At 44.0% G+C, this 25,791-nt stretch overlaps 2 protein-coding genes across 18 annotated transcripts in view; one reads left to right on the top strand and one right to left on the bottom strand.

Annotated features, from left to right (window-relative positions):
• Positions 1-25,791, bottom strand: part of EPN1 (epsin 1) — a 66,472-nt gene that overhangs the window by 4,948 nt on the left and 35,733 nt on the right. For 9 of the 14 annotated variants that reach the window (XM_039334953.1, XM_039334957.1, XM_039334958.1 and 6 more), the window contains 6 exons: positions 25,579-25,665; positions 23,382-23,640; positions 19,854-20,021; positions 19,563-19,661; positions 18,645-18,887; positions 14,570-16,752 (listed from right to left, as the gene is read on the bottom strand). In XM_039334953.1, coding sequence (XP_039190887.1) covers positions 16,409-16,752; positions 18,645-18,887; positions 19,563-19,661; positions 19,854-20,021; positions 23,382-23,640; positions 25,579-25,665 — 1,200 coding nt within the window. In that variant the 3' untranslated portion in view covers positions 14,570-16,408. Of the gene's footprint in view, positions 1-14,569; positions 16,753-18,644; positions 18,888-19,562; positions 19,662-19,853; positions 20,022-23,381; positions 23,641-25,578; positions 25,666-25,791 lie in introns of those variants that run through there. The other 5 variants (XM_039334962.1, XM_039334961.1, XM_039334960.1 and 2 more) reach the window with 2 other exon arrangements.
• On the top strand, positions 613-12,783 carry TEX51 (testis expressed 51). 4 transcript variants are annotated; one of them, XM_039334970.1, is made up of 7 exons: positions 613-1,068; positions 2,969-3,043; positions 5,198-5,287; positions 6,839-6,856; positions 8,282-8,371; positions 9,879-9,948; positions 11,942-12,783. In XM_039334970.1, exons 1-7 carry the CDS (start codon positions 858-860, stop codon positions 12,219-12,221), a joined length of 834 nt encoding a protein of 277 aa, XP_039190904.1. In that variant the 5' UTR covers positions 613-857; the 3' UTR covers positions 12,222-12,783. The 4 variants fall into 4 exon arrangements, with proteins under 4 accessions (XP_039190904.1, XP_039190903.1, XP_039190907.1 ...); XM_039334969.1 differs by having other exon boundaries at positions 8,192-8,371; XM_039334973.1 differs by having other exon boundaries at positions 613-1,170; positions 8,192-8,371.

Below are 25,791 nucleotides of genomic sequence, written 5' to 3'. Positions count from 1 at the left end.
CAGTCACCTTCAGCCCAACCTACCTCATAGGAGAAGAAAGGAGTATTAGGTATGTTTACCATTAAATAAATAAGGAGCACCACGAGTTTCCAACCTCTGGTTATGCAGAACAGTCCACTTTAGTAATTGCATGTATAGAGATAATCAACAGGGGATTATTTCTTGAAGGCAGATTGTACCCACAATCCACACTCAGTTGCAATCCCTACCCAAGTTTCTTCTTGCTCACCTTTCCACTGAGTTCTCTTGATGGTTTGTAACTGGTTAATAATGTGTAATTTGATCAACATCACTCCTCGGACATCTACAAAAAGACATTCACAGATGTCACCCTGTAATCCTGACCTAATCTCAACCCTTCCCACCCCTAAAGGGTCGCACCTAAAATTCGCTCGTAATTCCTCCGAAGGAAGGTGCCGTGCAAATCTGCCAAGGCTTGGATATGCCGTGTGATCAGGGAATTGCGGTTTGGCAGGTCATCTGGCAGGGTTTCCTTCAGCAGAGACACCACCCATTTTAAAAAACGGGGGTCACACTGAAGGCAGCTGGCCACCCCCTGGAGGGATAAGAGCCCTAAGAAGAAAGCCAGCAGAACCTGGAGCACCATGACATGGCCAAGAGTTTACAGGACTGTAAACTGTCCCAAGGCAACCTCTTTCCTGAAGTCCCCAATCACAGGAGAAAGTCTACCTCCGTGACCCAGGGAAACGTTGCCAAGGAGAAAGAACAAATCGCCAGGCAGTAGGTGTAGGCATTTGTGATGCTTGGAATAGAACAGGAAGTGATGTTCAATGCTGTATAAGCCATTGCTGATGTCGCCTTGGCACAGGAAGTGCTACTTTTGATTTCTGGTTCCCATGGCTACAGCCTCTCTGCTCGGATTGCTTCTATGGGCTGTCCCCATGCAGCTGGCTGGTACCTGCCTCCGTTGCTGGCCAGATGCTGCTGCCTATTTTATTTACGATGTTAACTTGCTGCTGCAACAGGATACAGCAGCCTCTGATCGGCTGGGGACACTTTTCCTGGGAAATGTCAAAGAGCTTGCTTCGTATGCCAGCGGATATTTGGGTATATAGAATTAAGGGAAGAGCTGAGCAGGGTCGCCTCTGATAGGAACTTCTGATGAGTGTCAAATACCCATTTCTGAATCACAGACTGTGCCAGGCTGAGGTACAAACTCTGGTTTTGATGTCTGTTTTGTGCTAGAGGCTCTAAGAGAAAGCCTGAGAAGCAGAAATAAGTGCTCTTAAAGAAACCTGAGCACTAATTATATGAATGAATGAATGAATGAATGAATGAATGAATGATCGATCAACCTTTATTACAGGTCACAAACTGATAAAATTGCCTCACTACTTTGAACATTGTAATGATTTTACTGAGTAGTTGTAATATAGAAATTGAGGTTGAAGAAAATCTGCTATAGTTAAAAATGTGTTTTTAGGCCTTCTAAAACATCAGTGATAACAGAAGGTAAGCAAATAATAACATCTTAATGTATCAGAAAGCAGTTCTGCCTTTTTCTCAAATTCAGCTCATTGGATTACTGTTGTTTAGGAGAAGTGCATCAAAATGTAGTCTGTTCATAGTAGTTACCATCTAACGAAAATGTTAGGTTGCCTCTAAATGTTCATAATGGGTTGATTACAGATTTCATTGGAGCAGACAAATTGATGTCAGGTCTTTACTAAATCTGGACAGAATGTATCAACAGAACACAATACATGGGCCAGAACCACTTTCAACAATCATGTATAAAACATCCGTTTTATACATCTACATACAGAAAGAATCAAGATTACATAATACAGCACAGATACTAAAAACATCAAAGAGATCGTCCAGCAGAAACTACCACATCATAGCAAGCTAGTTTATACAGTTGGTCCTCGACTTACAACAGTTCATTTAGTGACCATTCAAAGTTACAACAGCACTGAAAAAAGTGATTTGTGACCATTTTTCACACTTATAAATGTTGCAGCGTCCCCATGTCACATGATCAAAATTCAGATCCTTGGCAACTGATTCATATTTATGACCGTGGCAGAGTCCCCGGCACATGTGATCTCCTTTTGCAATGTTCTGACAAACAAGGTCAATAGAGAAGCCAAATTCACTTAACAACCATGTTACTAATTTAAGAAGTGCAGCGATTCATTTAACAACTAAAGCAAGAAAGTTCATTAAATGGGGCAGAACTCATTTAACAAATGTCTCACTTAACAACAGAAATGTTGGGCTCAATTGTGGATGTAAGTTGAGGATTACCAGCCAATCAGGAATTCTAGACAGATGCTAGCCTGAATTTGAGAAAGTTATTGGTGATTTCATTAAAAATGTGCATGACTTGAAAAAAAAAGAAACAAATATTCCAATTTTTAAAAGCATAACATAAAATCTATTTGCTAATTCACTCCAATGAAGGACTCAGCCTGGGGATGCTTCCTGAGGAATATTGCTGCATGCATATTCCAGATGTTCCTAAATGCATTCTTTGAATGTGGCAAAAAATCAAAACAAGCACCCCACAGCTTCTCATGTGCCTCAGTTGATCTGGGCGTGTCATAGAAAATATCCAAAACTCTCAGCCTTGGTTGAGAAAACAGGGACCCTTTGCAGACAAATCAACCAGAAAAAGATCCCTCCATTAAATATATAGTCCTACGTGAATGCAAAGTATGTTTGTGTTGGTTTAGTTCTGGGTTTAGCATGAGTGAATAACACACAAGCTGAATGACCTTCATCAGTTTGGCATCCTCTAATGTGTTTGGCCATCTTGACTGAGAATGCTAGGCATTGCAATCCTAGTATTTTTTAAGAATGGTAAGTTGGAAAAGGCTCCATTACATAGTAGAAGTTCTAAGTTAGTCTTGGTCAGTTTTGACAGAGCAGAAGAGCACGCTTGGAAGATCTGATAAATCAGGTTTCCACAAACAACATCTTGTGTGCCTCTCTCTGTTCGCAGAACGAGAAGATATGGAACGGGAGGCTGGCAATCTCTTTCATCATCTTGAACTAATTATACAGAAAAGTCAAAAAAGTAGGAACTGAATTACCCTTTTCCTTCTACAAATTGCTTGTGATCTCATGCTAATATGGCATCTTTAAGATGTGTGGACTTCAACTCCCGGAATTCCCTAGCAAGCCAAAATCTTAAAAGTTGCCAAGATCAAGAAACACTGTCCTAACATGTTCTGATTGTCAAGACATTTGTCTCTGTTTCAAGAAAATTAATAACATTCATAATATTTTTCTTCAATCAGAAGGGTATGAAGTTCAGCCTGCATGCAGCTGGCCCCAAGAGACTCATGTTATATAACTAAAACACAACTAAAACACAAAATGGCCTAGTTTTCAAGACTCAGGTAGTTTTACAACTAATCCTCAACTGATCACTCATTCTATGTTACAATGGCTGTTCCCCCCTCCCCCATCATGTAATCACATTTTGGGTGTTCGGCAACTGGCCCACATTTATAGCCATTTGTAATGTCCCAAGGTCATGTGACTATAATTTATGTTTTTTGTCAAAAACCAGCATTTTCTTCTGGTTTCCAGCAAAAAAATCCATTGCAGACAATGGCTTTACTTAACAACCACAGCATTCACCTAACAACTTTAGCATTCACTTTACAACACCATGCTTACTTAATGACAGTCACAAAAAAAAGATTGTAATATCAGGCATTGTCATGTGGTGACTTGCTTAACAACTGGCATGATGTTGTTTTGATGATTGTAACTCCAGGATCCACAATTATGGTTGTAAGTTTGAGGACTACCTGTAAAGGAATGGGAATAGGTGGCCACTGAGAGATCTACAGCTATCCTCACGGTTAAATGTCACCCTAAAATAAGTTTATATATTTTACTCATCAGAATGGAGATTATCCATTGTGGAGCCATCATGAATGTCCCCTTTTGGTCTTTCAAAAAGTCAAGAGGCTTAATTGTGGCTTCCAACTCTTAAATATTATCCATCCCTTAATTAAACTCATAGTGTTCAATTTTTGGTGGGCAGGATTTTAAGTATATCAACCAATGCAATTAAGAATTCCAGGTGAGAATTTTAGATGTTCTAGATCAGGGCTTTTCAACCAGTGGTACGGGTACCACCTGGGATACATTGGCACCTGGCAAGTGGTACGCGACCCATCCTAGAAAAGTGGTAGCGGGGGAGGGAAATGAGCTGAACCATTGGCAGTACCTCACAAGCCTGAGTGAGAGATGGCTGCAGTTGCAGGGCTGTCAGGGCTCAGCAGAAGCACCAGGACCAGTGCTGCTTTCCAGATGATCGGCGCTTCTTCGGGGCTGTCAGGGCTCAGTGGAAGCGCCAGGATCAGTGCCAGGCTCCAGCTGGAGCTCGGCACTGATCCTGGTGCTTCTGCTGAGCCCAGAAGAAGAGCCGATCAGCTGGAATGTTGCAGCATCTCCAGGATCTTGTGATTTACATTCAGATGCTTGGCAACTGATTCATATTTATGACGGTCACAGTGTCCCAGGGTCATGTCAAGTGACCAAAACCTGCTGCAACTACCCAGCAGATGGGGGAAATAAAAACCAAACACTCCCCCCACCCCTGCTGCCAATCCTAAACAGAAATGCTCACAACAATGAAAACCTCAGAAGGAGGAAGAGCGCAGCCGGGCGGGCAGGCAGGTGTCTTGCTCGGCTATGACTTGGGGGCCACTTTTTTCAGTGCCATTGTAACTTCAAACAGTCACTAAGTGAACTGTTGTAAGTTGAGGACTATCGGTAATTTATCACTTTTTTCCGTTTTTTTTTTTTTTTTTTTTTTGGTCATCAAGTTTTTGACAGCTTGCTAGGCAACTGGTGGTACTCGAATATTGCCATATCCTAAAAGTGGTACAATGAGTGAAAAGGTTGAAAAGTCCTGTTCTAACCTTGGCAACTTTTGTGGATTTGAACTCCCAGAATTCCCTAGCCAGTTTCAAAATCAAATTCCAACCCCTACCCTTGGTTAATCTAAACAAAATGTGCATTAATTACCTCTTACTACAGGTAATTTATTAGTGAAAAATTCAACTGTCCTTTCAAGAAATTTTTATAATCTCTTGTACAATACTTGACTTAATCATTATTTGCACTACATTCACACAGCCTGAAGCAGCTGCTCCTTCCTCTACATCTCAAAAGTCTTGGCCTCTGTTGTCTCCTTTCTTTTTACCAAAAGATCATGAAGTCCTGATGAAGGAGGCAGAGTTGGAAAAAGCAGACTTTATCAAGCGTTTGGAAGAAGCATCTGATCTTTTTGTGAAGGAAAGTAGGTGCCTTTTCTGTTTCCCTCTCACAAATGCTTCCATTTCTGTTCATTCAGAAAGCCGTCACATGCTGAGCCAGATCATTAATCCTTCTAAGACAAAATTGTCTTCTTGTGAGGAACAGATCATACATTAGTCAAGTAACAAAATCTAGCCTTCAGGAATCCAGGATGAATAAAACAGATCCCTTATGATACCAGTTCTTTGAATCAACTCAGCTCTGAGGGGAAAAATGTTTTTAAAGGTTTTGAGGAATTAAAACATTTGTGTTTCTGGTTCTTGGTAGAATACTCAACTGAAGCCCTTGTTACTCAGTAGAGTTGGTCCAGATGTAATTACTGCTTTTGAAATTCCAGGGTAGTTTGACGAGAGCCAGTTTGGTTTAATGGTTAAGGCATTAGGCTAGTGTCCTACTTTGGCATAAAAACTGGTTGGGTGACTCTCTCTCAACCCAACCCACCTCACAGGGTTATTGTGGGGAAGATGGGATGAGGAAGGAATATTGGATATGTTTGCTGCCTTGGATTATTTATAAAAATAAAAGCAGGATATAAGCAAGCAAACAAATAATAGTTTGCAGTTCTGGCAGAATTCTCTAGGGCTCCAAGGTCAACACAATAAACTGAGCAATAAACTGAACTGCTTTTGATTCTGTGGTTGTGTTGGTTTTCTACTCAGGAATGTGTCAAGGGTAGTGTTACAAGATCCAGTCTGAGTTGGTCACTGGCAACAGACATTTATTCTTCCAAGCTTTCAGTCTCTCTCTCTCTCTCTCTCTCTCTCTCTCTCTCTCCCTCCCTCCCTCCCTCCCTCTCCCTCTCTCTCTCTCTCTCTCTCTTTCTCTTTCTCATTGGAATGAACTGATTAACCCTTAAAAAACTGAGCCATTGAACAGAAGAACCTAATGTTTTTTATGAAGCTAATTTAAAAAAAACCCGAAAAGATCAAATTAGAAGATAGAACCAAAGAAATACAACTTTACCTCACCAGTCCTTTCAGAACTGAAACGGCTTCTTCTGAAAAAATGAATAGGAATCAAGAAACAATACCTGCCTTAGGGATATTGATTTAATTTTTTCATTGATAACTCCTTTCTCCGAATCAAGAAGCCACATACATTGTACATAACTTGTAAAACAGCCTGTTTCCAGAGTTCAGCTTGAACAATAAGTACAAAGCGATTTTGTTCAGGAAAATTAAAATAAATGCTGCATATGTAAATGTGCGTATGGGATGGTTAGAAGAGTTGGCAGCAGACTTTAGAGCAGTGTTTCTCAACCTTGTCCATTTTAAGATGTGTGGACTTCAACTACCAGAATTCCCCAGCTAGCCATGCTGACTGAGGAATTTTGGGAGTTAAAGTTCATACATCTTAAAGTGGACAAGGTTGAGAAATATTGATTTAGAGCAATGAACATGCCAATAGAGACAAGTTAAGACATGGGGTGGGAAATAACTTGGGACAGAATACTGAATTTGTGACCAGGAGTGAAAGAAATTTGCTGGAATTCATGCTCTGATGCTCATCCCTTCTCTGTTTTATGTCTTCACAGTCTGCAGTTTTTCCTGTGGTAAGTTCATCTGTCTAAACAGGCCAGAATCATGTTTGGTCCAAGAAACCCTGTTTCAAAAGAAGTTTTCAATGATCCTGTGTGTGAATCTTTGTCTATTAGCAACAGTGGGGTACATTGGTTCCTCCTAACTGCAAAATGAACTCTCTACTCTGCAGAGCAGGGCAAAGCAGTCTTTCCAGCAGCCATCCTGATGGGGCTGAAATCCCATTATAAATGGTTTCACCCTACCCATCCTGGGGCTTGGAGGAAAAAATAGAATTCTAATTTGAAATAAACCTAACTGTGTTTCCCCACTTAATATCTCCAGAAGTACTGGACAATCCTTGGTAGGAGAAGGCTAGCTGAGAATTAAGGGAGTTAATATTCCAAACATACGGAGAAATGTTACAAATATAGTGATGTCTATATAGAATCATAGGCTGAGCTCTTAAGCCAGGCACTGCAGGTCTACATCTGTTCTCCACCTCTTTATTCACAGTTTCTAGGGCTGAACATTTGTCAGCAAATCTGCAAATAATAGCAGCACATTTTTCTTTGCTTTCTTTCCCCCTTAAAATTGAGCAAAATGGATGCCTGAATCCTTCAAGGAATGCACCTAATTCAATTTCTAGAAAACATTTAAAAAAGAGGGACAAAGAGCCAGAAATTTCTTCCCCACCCACTTCAGGGTTTTTGTTACCATCCACTTGGTCTTCTAGCCTACAAACCGATAGAGAAAGGGAGGTGTACTCCTTGGACTGAAAAAATAATTTAAATTAATGGGATAAGGATTAAGGGGACAGGACAACAATTCTAGACTGACCAGGTCAATTTTATCTGCACTTCTAAAGGCAAAGTGCGTAATGTGCTGTTTAAATTCACTGAATGAATGGGTGCAGACCTGGAGCAAGTCCACTGCAATCAGCAATTACAATACTGTAATTACAGTAAAACCCCATTGATTTCAATAAGTCTATTCTAAATATGATTAAATCTAGGCCTAAAATATAATAAGCTTTGAATGTGATGTGGATTAATTCAGATATAATAGCAGACTAAGGTTCCCCCACCACCAACAACCACATTTAAATTTCATGCAAACACCTCACTTGTATTAATTTCCTCTGGACTCACTACCCCCTACAGTCCATGTATGTCACCTGGACAAGCTTTGATGAAGACTGGAAGAATGCCAACTATGGTTTGAACCCGATAGTTCATCCAGGATCTGTCTCATGCTGGGGTTCAAAAATCATAATAACTGTTTCCCTTTGCAAAGGGCGGGTGTGCCTTTCATGTGCACTAAAGCGTGACTCATGTTATTGTCTAACTCGACTTTTTCTCCACTTGTAGATAGGGCAGGTCTGACTGAGAGTATGGGTGTTTATGCTGCACAGGATAAGGAGGGTCGATCTAACAGCATCTCCTCCATCACTTCCACAGGCCAATCGCGGTTTCGACCTTACGAAGTGGTACAATGCAGAAACTGCCAAATTCTCAAAGTTTCCTGCTATGACCTCAGAATATGTGCAGGTGATTGTCTTTTGCCATCTTTCTCCCATACACCTTAACTTCTCCATCTCTCTTTGCCTCCATTGAAACAAACTGCACATATAAAATACGCTGAAATCCAAAAATGGTGGGTTGGACATCTAAGAAGACCATAAATTAAGAATCCCTTAGTGGTGAAGAGGGATTAACAACTTACTTGTGATTCATAAGAAGCTGCTTTAAAGCTCACAGCTTTTGACCTCTGTGGTTATAGGGTAAAACCTAAGATGTTTCATTTTTGAGATGACACAGGGAATGAAGTAGGCCTGGAATCAAACATCAGGCTATTAAACTATTTAGGCAGCCTTGGTAGATCATTCTTCAGCATACGTGTGTTTCACAACATTGCTGTGGGACTAACAATAACATGGAGAGGAAAACTAGACATATTCCTTAATGGAATAGGATAAAAATTATAACAAAGCTTCTCCTTCATCCCTCACTGATACATACAATTGTTTCACTCTGGACCTTTTATCAAGGGAGTTTTAACTTAGCTCTTTGCCTTTTACTTGCTTGCCTCTAAGTAAAGAATGAAAATTGGTTCAAGAACAATTCAAGAACAAGTACTTGTCCCTATTTCTCCAAAAGTTCCTTCTTGCTCAATGAATATTGCCATTTTCACAATAGAATAACCCACACAAGTAATAAGTTGCCAAACACTCATCAGGAACATTATTTTCAAGAATAATGTTGAACCATTATTCTTGAAAATAATGAAACGAAGGAGAGAAGCAATAAATTAAACCAAGGAGAGAAGCAATCTGAAACTAAGGAGAAACTTCCTAAGAGTGAGAACAATTAACCAGTGGGACAAATTGTCCACTGGCCAGCTGTTTATCAGAAATAGTATAGGTCTCCTGCTAGAGCAGGGGGTTGGACTATATGACCTTCAAAGTCCTTCCAACTCTATTACTGTTACTCTGTTACTGTTACATACACTCCATTATTATTTGCTTTTGGCTATGTGCGGAAAGCTCCCTTCCCCCCTTTCAGAATCACTGATTCCCTTAACTCAGGGGTCCCCAACCCCGGTCCGTGCACCAGAACCGGGCCGCGGCATGTCAGCAACTGGGCTACACAAACAAACAAAGCCCCATCTGCAACATGCAGGCAACACACAAAACCACGCACCTTCCAGTCCCCGGAAAAACCTCTCTCCATGGAATTGGTCCCTTGTGCTCAAAAGGTTGGGGACCTCTGCCTTAACTGAGTTGGGCAGAAACCCTAAACCTCCCCCCGAGCTGGCTACAATCCTGCCAAGAAATCTGTGCCTGCAGAATTATAGATCACCCATAAAGAAATCTGCCATGTTCTAATACATAAAGAAAAGCTACAGATCTGCGTAACGTTAATACTTTGGCCATGCTACAGTGAGGTTTCTGACTGGAAAAGTTTCAAAAACCATAGTCCTAGAAAGAGATTTATTACATAGACAGATTAAATGAATGATGCAAGGTTTCTGTTTTGGCTTTTTCCTTTTCTGCAGGACCCAATGTTGTTGCAGCTGTGTTGATAACCCTTACAGTCTTGCTGGGGGTAGTGGGAGTTGCGGTGTGGTGAGTTGCTTAGCATTTATAGAATCAGAAATGGCAGAATTAGGAGGATTATTTAGTATTGAACCCAAGCTTGTTGCTCAGCACAGGTATTAAATCGATGCATCCTGAACAGATGTTTGCTTGGACAATCCAGCAAAGAGATGCCCACTATCTCACTGGGAAATAGATTCAGTTGTTGATCATTCTTGCCATTTCCCTTTACATTCAGGAATTTGCTTTCTTACAGCTTTAGTATTCCATTTTCATTCCCCCTATAATAGATTTCAAGTATTTCCAGAGCCCTGTTATTTCATCCCTCCCCTCCTCCCCACACCCCCAAATCTCAAGATAAACTTAGCTAGTTCCTTCCATTTTTCCTTGCAGAATTTAACTTTTGTTTCATTCTCTGAACCCAGAGGTTTGAACCCTTCTTAAAGTGCAAGACCAAGATCTGGGCTCCATTCTCCATTTTGGTGGGGAATCACCCATACTTATCATTGGAGGTATTGTGTATGTGGGTAAATCGGTTTATTGCAACTTGACATCCTCCAACTGCTGGGAATGTTTCACTTAGTGGTAGGTGCTAAGTTGGAAGAAACTCGTGCAGAATACCAATTGCTTTGAGACTAGGGAAATGAGACATGAGTATTGCCTAGTCCAGTGGTTCTCAACCTTTTTATCCCGGTCATAAGCACGCGGCGCGCATGCACGGCGGTGCCCCTGCGCGGCGCGCATGCGTGATGCTGCCCCCTGCGCCAGCTGAGGCATAGCCGGCAAGGGGCAGCGGCAGGCAGGCCCGGACAGTCCTGGGCGGCCGCGGCAGCGGCGGCGCAGGGCGACCACCGGCTGGGCCACCAGCTGGCCCAGCCCAAGGCAGGTAAGGCACCTGCCAGGCCCCACGCGCGCAAGCAACCCTCCCTGCACCCACCGGCCTCCCACCTCCCATCCCCGGCCCTCTTTTACTTACCTTTTAGTTGCTCAACAGGGAGGGAAGCTCTGCAGACTGTTCCCCTTGCAGCACCATTTGCAGACTGGGGCTTTTGGCGGGCTCAGCAGGGCAGAGACAGCCCTGGACAATTCCTATTGGCTTTCAAAAGCCAATAGAATTAGACTCTGTTCAAGAGAGTCTATTCTATTGGCTTTCAAAAGCCAATAGAATAAGAGGGAGTAGCACAGCTAAGGAAAAGGGGGGGAAATGGCGGAAAAAATGGCGGATCGCGTTGTTTGGCGACCCCCGTGAAATGGTCGTTCGACCCCAAATGGGGTCGCAACCCACAGGTTGAGAACCGCTGGCCTAGTCAATGTTTGAGAATGAGCTATGGGTTCAATAAATATCTGATGAAATCTGAATAGTGCCACAAGTTGATAAAGCAATTTTATTTTAGGCCCATTTTATATAAGTAGTCCTTGGGTTACAATGGCAGTTGGAGCTGGAATTTCCATCGCTAAGCAATGCAGTCACAAAGTGTGACATCACCTGACTGCACTGCTTAGCCTCAGAAGCCCAGGATCACACTGGTTGTTAAGCAAGGACCTGACATGATTGCAAGGGTATAGATTACTATGGAGTGTCAGTGAGTCCCACAGGTAAGTGGGTGGGTGCTGTGGGTGGGCACTAGAGAGCATGGAAAGGAAGAAAATGGCAGGAATTGGAAGCAACTTAAGACTTCTTGGCAGCTTCCCCATTGACTTTGCTTAGGGAAGCTGTCAGAGAAAGTCACAAATAGCAATTACATAACTGCAGGACAGTGCAAACTGTTGTAATTGCAAGGTGAATCATGATCTTTGACCATGGGGACACTGCAATAACCGCAACTTCATGGGACTACTTGTAAGTCCTCCTTGTTTAGCACTGTCTTAATTTTGAATGGTTGCTGAACCAGTGGTCATAACCCAAGGACTATCTGTAGCACTGGGTGTCCACAAATCTGACAGTGCCTCCCCTGTTCAATTTCACTCATGGCCTAGAATGGAGCAGTTTAAAGGATGCACTTGCTATTCCTTTGTACTGCAGGTACTGCTGTCGTAAAAAGACATCCGAAGAAACTGAATCGGAAGATGAAGATGACGACAATAAAGATAATGATGAAGACAGTTCAGAAATTTCAGAAAGCTCAGAAAAATCAGAAGAGGCTGCCCCAATTCCTCCAGTACCAGACTACCCAAGCCCCCCTGAATATTACACGCCCAATCTACCAGAATTCGACATGCCCAGTCCTCCAGAATTCGACATGCCCAGTTCTCCAGAATTCGACATCCCAAGCCCCCCTAACTTCTATGATGCCCCGAATTAAACTGTTTACAGCAGGAAAGTGGAATTATTTCTCCTCACTTGGCAACATCTTTCCACCTGCAGCTCCACAGTGGTGTGTAAGTCAGGGCAGCCTCAGAGAACTATTTTCCATTTTAAGGTGGAAAACTCAAAAGAGTCACGGATCAGAAAGTAATTAAGGGCAGATTGAGCCAGGAATACTGAAGCGACTTTCAACCATTTACGCATGCTTGGCTCAGGGCTACCATGATACCTTCGCACATCAGATACCAAAGGTGAAGATCCATGCTGTGTGAACAAGTTTCTTTTCCTTCCTTGGTATCTCTTCAGCCTGAAAATAAAAACTCTTTTGTCATTCCCAGCTGGCTCTACCAGCCATGGGTAACGGGATTTCAATCCCAGCCACTCTGAAGGTAACCAGAATTATAATGGCTGTCTGGCTGACATACTGTAGTATATGTACCAATACTCTTCAATTTACAATCACAATTGAGCCCAACTTTTCTGTTGCTAAGTGAGACAGTCGTTAATTGAGTTTTGCCCCACTTTGTCTTTCTTGCCATGATTGTTAAGTGAATCACTGCAGTTGTTAATAACACAGATGTAAAATGAATCTGGCTTCCCCATTGACTTTGCTCGTCAGAAGATTGCAAAAGGTGATCACATGACCCTGGGACATTATGACTGTCATAAATATGAGTCAGTTGCCAAGCTTCTGAATTTTGATCATGTGACTGTGGGGGATGCTGCAATGAATGTGTGAAAAATAGTAATGTCACTTTTTTCAATGTCTTTGTAACCTTTAATGGTCACTGAATGAACTTTGTAAGTTGAGGACTACCTGTATAGCATATGAGTAAACCACCTGCAGGTAATCCTCATCTTATAACCATAGATGGAGCCTGTCTGTTATGGTCATTAAGCCATGACAGTCATAAAGCAGGTCACATGACAAGACACATTTTATGACCTTTTTTATGGCAGTTCGCAGTTTCATTCAGAGCAACCTCAAACCACATTACAGCCCTGAGCAATCTGTGAATTTAGTTGTGGAGATTTATAAATAATAGCTTATACTTTAGCATATTGTATGAACTCAATCAACTTATTAGTCAACAAACACGATCATTCTAAGTGTATTTGGGGCCAGCAATGGGAGCACTTCTGCAATGCTCTTTATCCTCAGGAAAAAGCTTTTGAAAAAAAAAAAAAAAAACCAAACAGAAATAGCAATTAAAAAAAAATGCCAGAACTTATCAGGCTGTGGGCATATGACATCCTGAAGCATGTTTTGTTTTGATTAGACCTTTCACACTGGTGTCCCTAAATCAAGACGCAGGTAGCTCTCACCTTATGACGGTAATGGAGGCTGTTTATTACCGTCTTAGTAAAACAGCTTGGTCATATGACCGACTTGAGATTACCTTTTTTGTGGCAGTTGCTAAGCAACCATGGTCATTAAGAGAAGCAATGATTTGCTATGAACACGGTTTGGCTGAAAAGCAGAAGTGCCAGTTTTCGGCAAAGCCATTGTAAAAGCCACGAGATGCAGCAAACGACTGTAAAAATGCAACCTAACCCCCGAGCACCTGAAGTTCGGTTACATGACTGCAGGGGTGGATGGGTAATGACCATCAGAACTTCAAATCCTGACATAAGTGAAGTTGATTTTTTTCCTCCTTTTGGAAGGAGGCTGTGCTTCTGCTTTGTTTGCATGGAGAGGACAACTTTATATCCTCGTCACTTAGGCAGCCACACAACCTTGGCTTAAACCAGCCTCTTTCCCTGTTCCCTCCACCAGCTCCCAACCTCAGAATTTTGTAAAGCACACAAAGGGGAAACAGTCGTTCACTGCTTGTCAAACACATAGCATACTTAATTGGACTGTTCTCTAGAGCAGGGGTCCCCACCTTGGCGACTTTAAGACTTGTGGACTTCAACTCCCAGAATTCCTCAGCCAGCTTTGCTGGCTAGGTGATTTTGGGAGTTGAAATCCACAAGTCTTAAAGTCGCCAAGGTTGGGGACTCTTGCTCTAGATGTCCTGGACTTCCGACTGCCATCCAGGGAAACCTTGTGAGGGGAAGGGCCAATCGCAGTGGTCAGAAGTAATACTGCAAGCTAACTCTGCTGACTGCCAGCAGTTTGATCCTGACTGGCTCAAGATTGACTCGGCCTTCCCTCCTTCCAAGGTCAGTAAAATGAGGACCCCGATTGTTGGGGGCAACATGGTGACTCTATAAACTTAGGGCAGTAAAGCACTGTGAAGCGGTATAGGAGTCTTAAGCGCTATTGCTAAATGAAGCAGTCCAACGCTCTCTTGTCAGCCATTTCCATACAAAGCAAGCCTTGAAGGGGCCAAAGCCTTTGGATGCCATAGAAGAATTTCCATTTATTTCAATTCATTAATAGCATTTTTTTCTGAAGCATACCAGAATCGGTTAGGAACCTGGGAGAGGGAAATGGGAGGCAGGGGGACTGAGCCAAGGGGGAGGATCACACACGGCTAAATCACTCCCCACCCCCAACAAATGACACAATGATTCAAATATACTGATATGGGGCAAAAGGAAAAATCAACCCCAGCATGATGGGGGGGGGCAGGGAGGCATAGGAAACACATTCCAAGAATTTATTTGGAGGAAAAAAGGGGGAGAAAAGAAAGGCCGAACAGATTGTCCTGGGTGCTAACGAGTGCCCCTCCCCAGCATCAAAGAGAAATTCAGAAAAGCAGCAACACATACACATACACACACACTCACAAACACACACAGCCATGACTCCCTTCCTCCACAAGCTGCTGCTGCTGCTGTAGAAGGGGTAAAAGTGACCACCCAACATCCCCTGTGCCTCCCTCGGCTCAAAGACACGGAAAGATGCTGCCACGCAGGCTGTGCCTGGAAGGCCACTGGACCAGATGCAGGAAGAGCAACGCCAGGTGGGTGTCTCAATTCTGCTCGGCATCCGAGTCCCATTGTTCTCAGTAAATTCCTCGGTCTCCTCGATTGAGCTGGCCGTGGCCCGCAGACCAGGACAGATAATTTTAGATCCCGCTGTTTCAAAATCCAACAGGGGCTCCATTCTTTCAGGGCTTGCAAGACACGGGCCAAGAAAGCCTTCCAAGTCGTGGTCCAGCAAGGGAAGTTTTGCCTTTAAAGCCTTTCTAGCATCTTAGAACGCTCGGACTTCAGCTGTTTCCAGATTCCCCCTTCACAGTAGGTTGCATTGAGTGTTTCAAGGCCCTCCCCACCATTGATCCACTCAATGCGTTGGTTGGCAAGGTCCTGCATTTCTTGCAAACGGATATTCTTTCGGGGTCCAATGTTTGCAGAAAGTGGGTGTACAAGGGGGAGGGGTCTAGGAGCATGACTCAGCCCTGGTCTCTGGCACTAAGTTAGTGGCATTTCTCTTGATCCTAAGAACAGAGAGAGATGTATTCTAAGGTGCCAATTGTTCCTGTCACCCCCACCCCACCCCTATTTCCTCAGGAGGAAAAAAAAAATCCCCAAAAAACCAGAAAAAACTGGTCCCAGCTAAGGGGTTGTGAGAAGAGAAGGAGGTTGAAGAAGATGCAACAAACATTCAGAAGGAAGGGGAATACCTAGAGAAAAAAAAAACAACCATTGATTGAAAAGGTTGTGTCTTCATTTCCCCAAAGAATTTCATCTGGAACATCACAGAGGTAGGGAGTTAGCCATTTCCCTTTCTTCTCTTCTTCCACAAAAGAGAAGACAGAGATTGATGAAACAAAAACAAAAATAAAGGAATATAAATATTCCAAATCCAAATCTGGATAGGTACTCAAAAAAAAAAAAAAAAAAAAGTGAAAGGATTCAAAGATCACTTTTAGGGAAGAGCCCTCTTCCTCCAGTTCTGCTTCAGTGAATAGATTCCTCCCCGTTGAACTAGTCGCTGGGTGTGGCCACTGTGGCTCCCTAGACTTTGGTACTAGAAAAGGATCTTTCCAGGTCCCAGCAGAGCGGGCCTGGGGAGAAAGGGGAAACCAATTTTCAGAAAAACTCTCCTGACCTCCCAACATGGGGGTGGAGGGCCTGCAAAGACGTGGGTCCCTCCCTTTCCTTCCACCTCCCTCCCATCCCAATTCAGCTGCCCCTGCTGGGTGGCTGCCATCGGAGGGCCCCACTGCCAATGGGGAACACAGGGCAAAAGGGGATGTTTAGGTGGTCAACACCTGGCCAAAGGTCCCCCAGTTATAGCAAAAAGGGGTTAGTGCTCCCCAGGGTGGAGGCCGAAGTGCTGCTGGGAACAACGCCGGCAGGGGGCAGGCTCTGAGGGGGCAGCCCCATGGCAGGGAGCCCCAGAGGGGGAACAGCCCCCAAGGGCTGCACCGCCACCATGGGGGAAACAGAGGCTAAGGGCATCCCGGGAGCCATGGGGGACATGGAGACCATTGGAGCTGTGGCAGGAAATGCTGGTGGCGCTGGCTGTGATAACGGAAGTACTGGACTGACACGGAGTTGATTGAGTGACAGCGGGGTGGCTGCCGCTGCCTGGAATGGATTGGTGGCCGAGGCAGGTGGGGTGGGAGCTGAACCTGCAGCAGGCAACAAGACAGAAAAGAAAACATCATTACAGAGAAGCCCAGAGGGCCTCCCTCTGGCCTAAAAACCCCAGAGGTCTACTTAACCCAGGAAGAATTCTGAGAGTTCAAGGCTGCATGTCTTCCAGTTGCCAAGGCTGAGGAACACTGTTCTGATTCATCCTCTAGAAATATATTTCTCGACTCTGGCAGCTTGAAGATGCGTAGACTTCAACTCCAGAATTCCTCAGCCAGCATGCAGTCTGGGGAATTCTGGGAGTTGAAGTCCACACGTTGTTGCCAAGTTTGAGAAACACTGCTCTAGAAGGTTCTACCTGTCAATCTGGTCCTGCTTCAGGCCAACAAACTCTCTTCTATGAATAAATCTTCACACAGCTTTCCCCAAACAGGCACCCATCCAAATAAAAAAGTTCTACCTTTCTAATCTTACAGCCTTTATTACAGCATTTCTTTACATCAGGGGTAGGCAACCTCGGCTATTTTATAAATCATGGACTTCATGATTGAAGTCCATGAGTCATAAAAGAGCCGAGGTTGCCTACCCCTGCTTTAGATCACGGATGTCAAACATGCTGCGTCACGTGACACATGGCGACTTTTTTTGCATTGCCGCAGCTGGGGTGGGCATGGCCTCCGCATGATACAACCGGCCCTCAGGCTGGCAGTTTGACACCCCTGCTTTAGATGCTCAAGATGACACGCATGGAGTCATTCATTTCATTCATAACCATAGCAACCCTTTGAGGTAGGCTGGATTGATCGTGACTGACTCAGTTATCCAGTAAGTCCTAAAGCGAAGTGGGAACTTGAATCTTGGTCTCCACACTCAAAACATGAACCACTCCTCTGAAATATTTTTGGCAATCACACCCCATAATTCCCACACCAGCTGGGAACAATGGGGGTGTGCTAATTAACATTTTGTCAGGCAGTCAAACTGGGAGAAAGCTACTTCAAAAACGAATTTAAATTGTATTTATTTGTATCCCGCCTTTATTATTTTTACAAATAACTAAAGGTGGCAAACACACTTTCCTCCTAGGTGGGTTGGGCTGAGAGACCATGACTAGCACAAACTCATGCAGCCAGCTTTCATGTCTAAGGCAGAACTAGAACTTACAGTCTCCTGGTGATCGGCCCAAATGACCCACCTGGTTTTCATGGCTAAGGCGGAACTATAACTCAAAGTCTCCTAGTGACTGACCCCAAGTTACTCAGACAGCTTTCATGGATAAGGTGGGACTTGAACTCACAGCCTCTGGTTTTCTAGCCCGGTGTCATAACCGCTAGACCAAACTGGCTAGTCTGATTTCAGTGTTGCTTATGCAAGTAATCCTCGACTTACAACAGTTTGTTTGTGACCGTTCAATGTTGTGACTTACAATGCCACTGAAAAAAGTGATATGACCATTTTTCACACTTATGACCATTGCAGCATCCACATGATCATGTGATTTACATTCAAATGCTTGACAACTGGTTCATATTTATGACCGTTGCAGTGTCCCAGGGTCACGTGATCACCTTTTGCGTCCTTCTGACAAACAAAGTCAACGGGGAAGCCAAATTCACTTAACAACTGTGTTACTAATTTAACAACTACAGTGATTCACTTCATAAGCAAAGTTGTAAAATGGGACAAAACTCACTTAACAAATTTCTCACTTAGCAACATAAATTCTGGGCTCAGTTGTGGTTGTAAGTCGAGGACTATCTTTAATTAATTCAAACAAGGATAGTTCCTTTTTATTTCTATCTCAGTGATATCAATGCAATGGGACCGATTTCCTATACCTCAAACCGAGTTTGATTCTTCTTGAGCACAGCAATGAGTAGGAGTCCCTTTATTTGCTCCCCCTGACACCCCAAGACACAAAAACCCTTACCAGGAGGGAGGAAGGGGTTGGAAGCCTTGGTGCTGCTAGATGGAGCAGCAGGTTTGCTAACCAGCGAGTCCAGATCCACCAGGGCTGCGTTGGGACCCAGGAATGACTCGGGAGTTTTACGCATCGGCTTGCAGGTCTCTGGCAGTGACCCAGCCACAGCAGCCATGTCAAAAGTATTGGGGCTCTCCTTGCCACTGCCAACCTGAGAGACAGGGACCTCCCCTGCTAAGAGGGACAGTTCACCTGTGGAACAAGAAATGAGAGAGTGAGAGAGTGAGTGAGAGTGAGAGAGAGAGAGAGAGAGAGGAAGAGGGAGGGAGGGAGGGAAAGAGAGGGAGAGAGTAAATATCCAGATGTACAGAGAATATGGACGGAAAACACAGGCCCCATTACAGGCAGGGCAATTGGCTGGTCATACAAGGAATTGTGCTTGGTTTATGACTTTCCACAATCATTTTGGCCCCATTCCCCCAAACCACAAACAACCCTCCCTTCCCCAGATTTTAGTTTTTTGTTAATTAAAGTGTTAATTTATTTTCTCATCCCTTTCAAACTACATGCAAGAACATGTAGTTTGGAAAGCCAATGTCCAAACAAGGTTAGAGGAGGTAGGGAGGGAGATAATCAAAGGGAGGAGCATGCAAACTCTCTCCCATGCCAGGGGAGCGAGAGGTCATCCAGTCCACAAACCATCGGCCTGATAGGTTAGAGGGAAGGGAGGTTAGCACTGTGTTTCTCAAATGTGGCAAACATGACGATGTGTGGACTTCAATTCCCAGAATTCCTCAGCCAACACGGCTTGCTGGAGAGTTCTGGGAGTTGAAGTCCACACAACCTCAAGCTGCCAAGGTGGAAAAACACACTGGGGTGCAGCGTTAGGAACCATGCCTAGGAGAGGGAGGGGGAAGCAAGGCTGACCTGTGCTGCTTCCAGATTTGGGCAGTGCTGGGCGCAGGCTGTCAAAATCAGAGAATTCATCCCTGTCCCCGTCATCAAACTGCTCAAAGCCTCTGGCAGCTGGAGAGGAACAGGGCACACAAAAGGAAGGATGGGGCAGAAGGATTAGCTGGAAGCAGGAAGAGGCCCTCTATCCCAACTCTGAACTAGGAGTCCTTCCCCTTCAGCTGACCCAGTGAGAAAGACCAGCCCCTCCCCTCCCCTTCTCCCACCACTTGGTCCCCAATCCCCTACTGCAAATTTCATCCTTACCTGCCACACCGTTGGTGCTCGGCTTAGAAGGGGAGCCCCCCCAGGGATCTGAAAAAGTGGATGCTGGAGCCCAAGGATCAGGAACAGGCTGTCCTTGGTGCGTGGGAGCCGTGCTGGAGGACCATGGGTCTGTGGGTGGTGCTGTTATGGGCCCCACAGAAGTCCCACCTGGGAAGGAAACGAACCATGTCTGTGCTGGACCGGACTGTAGCCAGCTAGAACTGTGTTAAGAGTATTTAGCATTTACAGGATTAATGTTGTTTCATTGAGAGAACTGTATGTTAGAATGTTTAGCATTTAAAGGGTTAAACTGTTTCCTTAAGAGATGGCTTAGGGTAACATAGTTCAGTGTTAGTCAGACCCATTTCTTATCTAGACAGTGGGAGTAGTTAAAAAGTTATTGCAGGAGTTCCTGGCTTTGTGCCATTGTATTATCTCTCTGCATGGATTTCCGGAGGAGTCCATTATTCCTTTACCTATGGGAATAAACAATATCCTAATGACCAGATGTATCTTCTGCATAGTAAGTCTCTGCTTAGAATTCCTGGACAATAAATATTGTTTTAAAATTGTTCTCATTGAGTGTATGCTGTCTGGACCAGAACTATAAAGCAACTCAGTTCATGGTTCCGGAATAATGTCAGAGATGGAATTGGAGAACAGCCTGTCCAGGAATTCTGGCATGTCTAGATCCAGCTGCACAAGGAAAACACAGGAGGGTTTTTGAGGAGCAGGCTGGCCAAAATAATGCTCAATCACAGGAAGTTTTTAAGAAGAGATTGAACAGATATTTATCCAGAATGGTACAAGGTCTTCTGCTGGGGGTGGGGGTTGGACTAGAGAACTTCCAAAGTCTCCTCTAATTGTTATTCTGCATTGTGTGTGGCAATTAGGGAGCATGCATTCCACTGGTGAAGGACCATCAAACTGTAAAGAGGTTTAACTCAAAGGAAATGGCCTTCCTGTTAGATAATTTGTGCATCTATCACACTCCCCTGACTGGAAGTGGCTCACTAAGATCCCAAAAGAACACAGGAAAGAAAAAGCAGTAACTGAAAATAAGCCAACATGGCTTCCAAAAGGTGAGTGATCCCCTGAAACTTTTGAAATTTGGGGAAAGTGGGAACAAGCATGTGGACAAGATACCTAGTAGATAATGTGTATTTGGATTTTCAAAAAGCCCTCACCAAGGGGTCTTGAGCAGGAATCTTCAAACTTGGCAACTTGAAGACTTGCGGACTTCAACTCCCAGAATTCCTCAGCCACCCTTGCTGGCTGAGGAATTCTGGGAGTTGAAGTCCGCAAGTCTTCAAGCTGACAGGTTTGGAGATCTCTGATCTTGTGCAAAGTCAGCTGCCATGGGTTAAAAGTGTAGATACATTTATGGACTGGGAACTGATTAAAAAAATGAAATAAATGATAAAAATAAATGGGCAATTCTCAATTGTGCAAAGATATGCAAAGCATCTACCTTCCAGCCACAGATGCAGTGAGCAATGCTTTTTATTTGATATTTCAGTGATCTGGAACAAGGGCTAAGCATTGAAGTGACTCTGTTTGCTGATGGCAGCAAACCATTTAGAGCTTGGCATTAAATCGAGAGTTTTCAAAGGATTCCCCTTTTGGGAGATAAATGGGCTTTCAAACAGCAAAGGCAGTTAAATGTAATTAAATTAAAGGGACGTGTGTTGGCACAAATTATGTATGTTAAAAAGGTTTGAACTGGCAGTGACTAAAACCAGGGAAGGGATCTTGGGGGTCACAGTGGACAAATTGATTATAAAAAAAAAATTAATCCAGCATGACCTTTCATTTGTGGAATTAGTAGGAGAAACTAGAACTGCAATTTAATATAGGTAATTCTCCCAACCATAACGGAGTCTGGAATTATGGTTGTTAAGTTGCTCTGGTTGTAAATTGAGGTATTGTGTAACTCAGTGGTTCTCAACCTGTGGGTTGGTGGCCATTTCACGGGGGTCGCCAAACAACGCAGTCTGTCATTTTTTCCCCCTTTTCCTTAGCTGTGCTACTCCCTTTTATTCTATTGGCTTTTGAAAGCCAATAGAATAGACTCTCTTGAATAGAGTCTAATTCTATTGGCTTTCAAAAGCCAATAGGAATTGTCCAGGCTGTCTCTGCCCTGCTGAGCCCGCCAAAGTCCCATTCTGCAAACGGTGCTGCACCAGTTGAGTAGTCCTGGACTTACGACCGGTTGAGTAGTCCTGGACTTACGACCGGTTGGGGGTAGCGGCATTAAAACGGTTGAGAACCACTGGTATAACTGGACCTGATTTTTTGAACATTTTCTGTGGCTGACGTGAAGCAAACATGGCAGTCACCAAGAGGACCGATTTTCTCCAATGAGCTTTTTTTTCTTCTTTTTTTTTTTTGCCAGAAACCAGAAGTAAATGCTGGAAATTGACAACAATATGTTGTAAAATATGGTCGCGTCACCATGGGATGCTGCAAATGGCCATAAGGATGAGCTAGTTGCCAAGTGCCCAAAGTGTGATCATGTGGCCACAGTGGTAGGTGGCACAGAGAGTATGCGAGCATCATAACTTAACAAATGGGAGGTAAGTAGCTCTGGGTCATTAAGTAACTAGTTGTAAGTTGAGGACTATCTGTAATGCCTTTTCCCAACTCTATGGTGAGACCACATGGTCTATAGCTGTGGTTATTCATCTTAAAAAGGGCATTTCAGGTCCAAAAAAGGACAAACATCCATTATCTGCTGAGAGCCTTTCTGCAGGAAAGCTAAGAACCGAACTGGGTCTTTGGCGAAATACCGTCTGCTCTGCACATCAAGGGTCTCTCTTCCAATGGATACAGAGGCCGTGTGTGGCTTTTAGGACAAACCATAGAGAACCTCTCCATTAAAAACGAGAGGCAGAGAGACACCAGGGTTGTAGAGGCCAGGAGGAATTCTGGGGATGACGATGTCCTTCCTCCTAGGACTGAAGGCAGCATAAAAGAAGGCCTCATCTAGCCTGGTGCTGACCTGACCTGGTTGAAACATTTTTTTCCCACACCCTTCATGGCTGAAAAGCAACAGGCAGCCTTTCTGAACCTGCAAAGAGTCAATTCACACGAACAGTAATCTGTGGGAAGCTGCATGCTGGGAAGGGATAAATCAAGCAGGAGGTGGTAACGGAACGAAATGGGGATGGGAACACCCTGTTTCTATTACCCCCATTTTCTTTTTATCACAGCTCCAGCTGTGGCAACTTTATGACCTGTGGACTTCAACTCCCAGAATGCAGCCAGTCCACAGGTCATAAAGTCGCCATAGTTGCCTACCCCTGCTCTACACTCTTTTCTCTACACTCCACCAAGCAGCTCGCAGCACAGGAGACAACTACTATAAACAGCCTCATCCATAGGTCTTATGAAATGCCGCGGGACCCCCATGTTGGCCACCTCCTCCTCTTAAAAGATCTTTTCAGAAGAGGAACCACACACAAGTACATAATTAAAAAGTAATGGTGATCAGAGATGAAGACTGTTTCAAACAGACTCGGTTCTTACCTTCGGCTTTCCAGGGATCAGCGCTAGCAGCTGGGGGCGCTCCCCAGGGGTCCGAGGGGGGTGCAGGAGGTGCTGCAGAAGTTCCCCATGGATCTCCTGTAGGGGCTGCTCCAGCAGCAGGGGGTCCCCACAGGTCCGTGCGGGCTGCAGGCACTACTGTGGTAGAGCCACCCCAAGGGTCAGCAGGAGCAGGCTGAACACCCCACGGATCAGCAGGTGGTGGAGCAGTAAAGACATCAGTCAGGTCCATCAAAGATGACTGGGTAATGGAGAATAGAACAGAGATTGTAGTGGGAAAGAGAAAAAGTATAGCGCCCCTTCAATGGTTTCTCCCATTTCCCTGGCCTAGAGCATCCTGCTGGAATGTAGTGTTGGAAATGTGGACTAGGACTAGTAAGAGAAGGCACAGAGTCACACTCAGCCCTAAATGTAAACCTATACACTGATGCTCTATTTAAACTGTTAACGATTTTATCTGCTGTGTTTCTATGATTACTGATTTTAGGTTTTTTTAATGCTCTAATGCAGTGTTTCTCAACCTTGACAATTTTAAGGCATGTGGACTTCAACTCTCAGAATTCCACAGCCAGCATTGCTGGCTGTGGAATTCTGGGAGTTGAAGTCCACATGCCTTAAAATTGTCAAGGTTGAGAAACACTGCTCTAATGTCTTCATGCTATGAGCTGCCCAGAGTCGTTGGATTCAAGATAATCGGAAAATAAATTTCATAAACAAACAAATTTATACTTGTGTTTGTACAGATACTGCATTTTATTAGTGTTGTATATCAGTGGTTGCACGACCTCTGTAGACACTATACCCCAAATAAACAAACAAACAAACAAATAAAATCTTGTTCTTAGAAGTGGGCAGAATCGGTTTATTTACTTGAACATTTATTATGAACCAGAGCCAATTGCAACAGCTTGGCATCCTGTTCTCAATAACTGAATTCAAAGGCTTTGTTACACTAAGTTCTACTTCTGTTTTTTTTTTTGGGGGGGGGAGGAGTGTCATTTAAATTGTAAAAGTCCTTTCAATTCCGACATTATTACATAAAGGGGAGACAGAGTACCCACGATGATGACCTGTAAACCACCCAGAAATCAAGGGAGAGACTTTGATTTATATTCACTTTTGGTTTAATTGACAACATAGTATTTGTGCAAAGATAAAACTAAAACATCCATCCATAAAGTTCTTTGGAAGAAGATATAAAATGGTATTAGTTGACTCTTGAGGGCTCCCCGGGGCAGAAAGATAGGATATGAATCATGTCCATAAAATGATAACTATTTCACACTGTTGCTAAGAGGTGGTTTTGCTAGAGTAAAGCATGGGTCTTGTAGGACAAGGGTCTTGGCCCTTTTATGACTTGTGGACTTCAACTCCCAGAATTCCTCAGCCAGGCATGCATCTGAAGACCCCTGTTCTAGGAGATGACCAGGCTGAGCCCGGGGGTGAGGCCAAGTGTATCATCAGTTTGGAATCATGCCACTCCCACAAGAAATCGAAGTCCACTTGAATTCCGTTGACTGTTATCAGGCACCAATTTGCCTTGGACCGTTAGTAGGTCAGATTCTTGTGTATGGGTAGTATGTACAAGTAGTCCTCGACTTAGGACCATAACTCAGCCCAAAATTCCTATTGTTAAGTGAGACATTGGTTAAGTGAGTTTTGTGCCATTTTACGACCTTTCTTGCCACAGTTGTTAAATGAATCGCTGCAGTTGATAAGTGAATCTGGCTTCCCCATTGACTTTGCTTCTCAGAAAGTAACAAAAGATGATCCCATGATTCTGGGACGTTGCAAATAAGAGTCATCTGAATTTTGATCATGGGGAGGCTGCAGCAGTCATAAGTGTGCAAAATGGTCACAAGTCACTTTTTCCAATGCCCGTCGTAACTTCAAATGGTCACTAAATGAACTGTTGTAAGTTGAGGACTACTAGTAATAAACTTGTAGTACTTTGAACTTAAACTCCGGTTCCCAGTTATTTGTGCCTGACAGGTCTTCTACTTGAGCATCCTCTTTTTCCCGAAGGGACCAGCCAGATGCCCCTCGGAGTTGACCCCATGGGGCACAAAGGGAAATACTTGCTGCCCCACGTTGCTCTCCTCCCACCCACACCACCCCTTTGCATGGGAGATCCTAACTATCATGGCAAGCAGCTGCCCACCTGCCTCTTCCGTCTCACCTCCTCCTTAGCAGGGACCGTCTCCTTCTTGCTCTCTTCAATGGCCATCTGGAGACGTAGGTCATCCCCCCGCCGGATCCGCTCTTCCTGTAAGAGGGTTGTGAAAAGGACAGAGGCATGAGCAGAGGCAGTAGAAAGTGACAGGTGGTTACTCACCTTTGGCATAGAAAGAGCAAGAGCCAGAATATAGATGGACAGCAGCTTGGCCAGGGA

This window comes from Crotalus tigris, unplaced genomic scaffold (assembly GCF_016545835.1).
Source record: "Crotalus tigris isolate CLP2741 ecotype Arizona unplaced genomic scaffold, ASM1654583v1 scf7180000017639.5415321, whole genome shotgun sequence".
NCBI classification, from domain to species: domain Eukaryota; kingdom Metazoa; phylum Chordata; class Lepidosauria; order Squamata; family Viperidae; genus Crotalus; species Crotalus tigris.
This window is presented reverse-complemented; position numbering and strand designations above follow the sequence as displayed.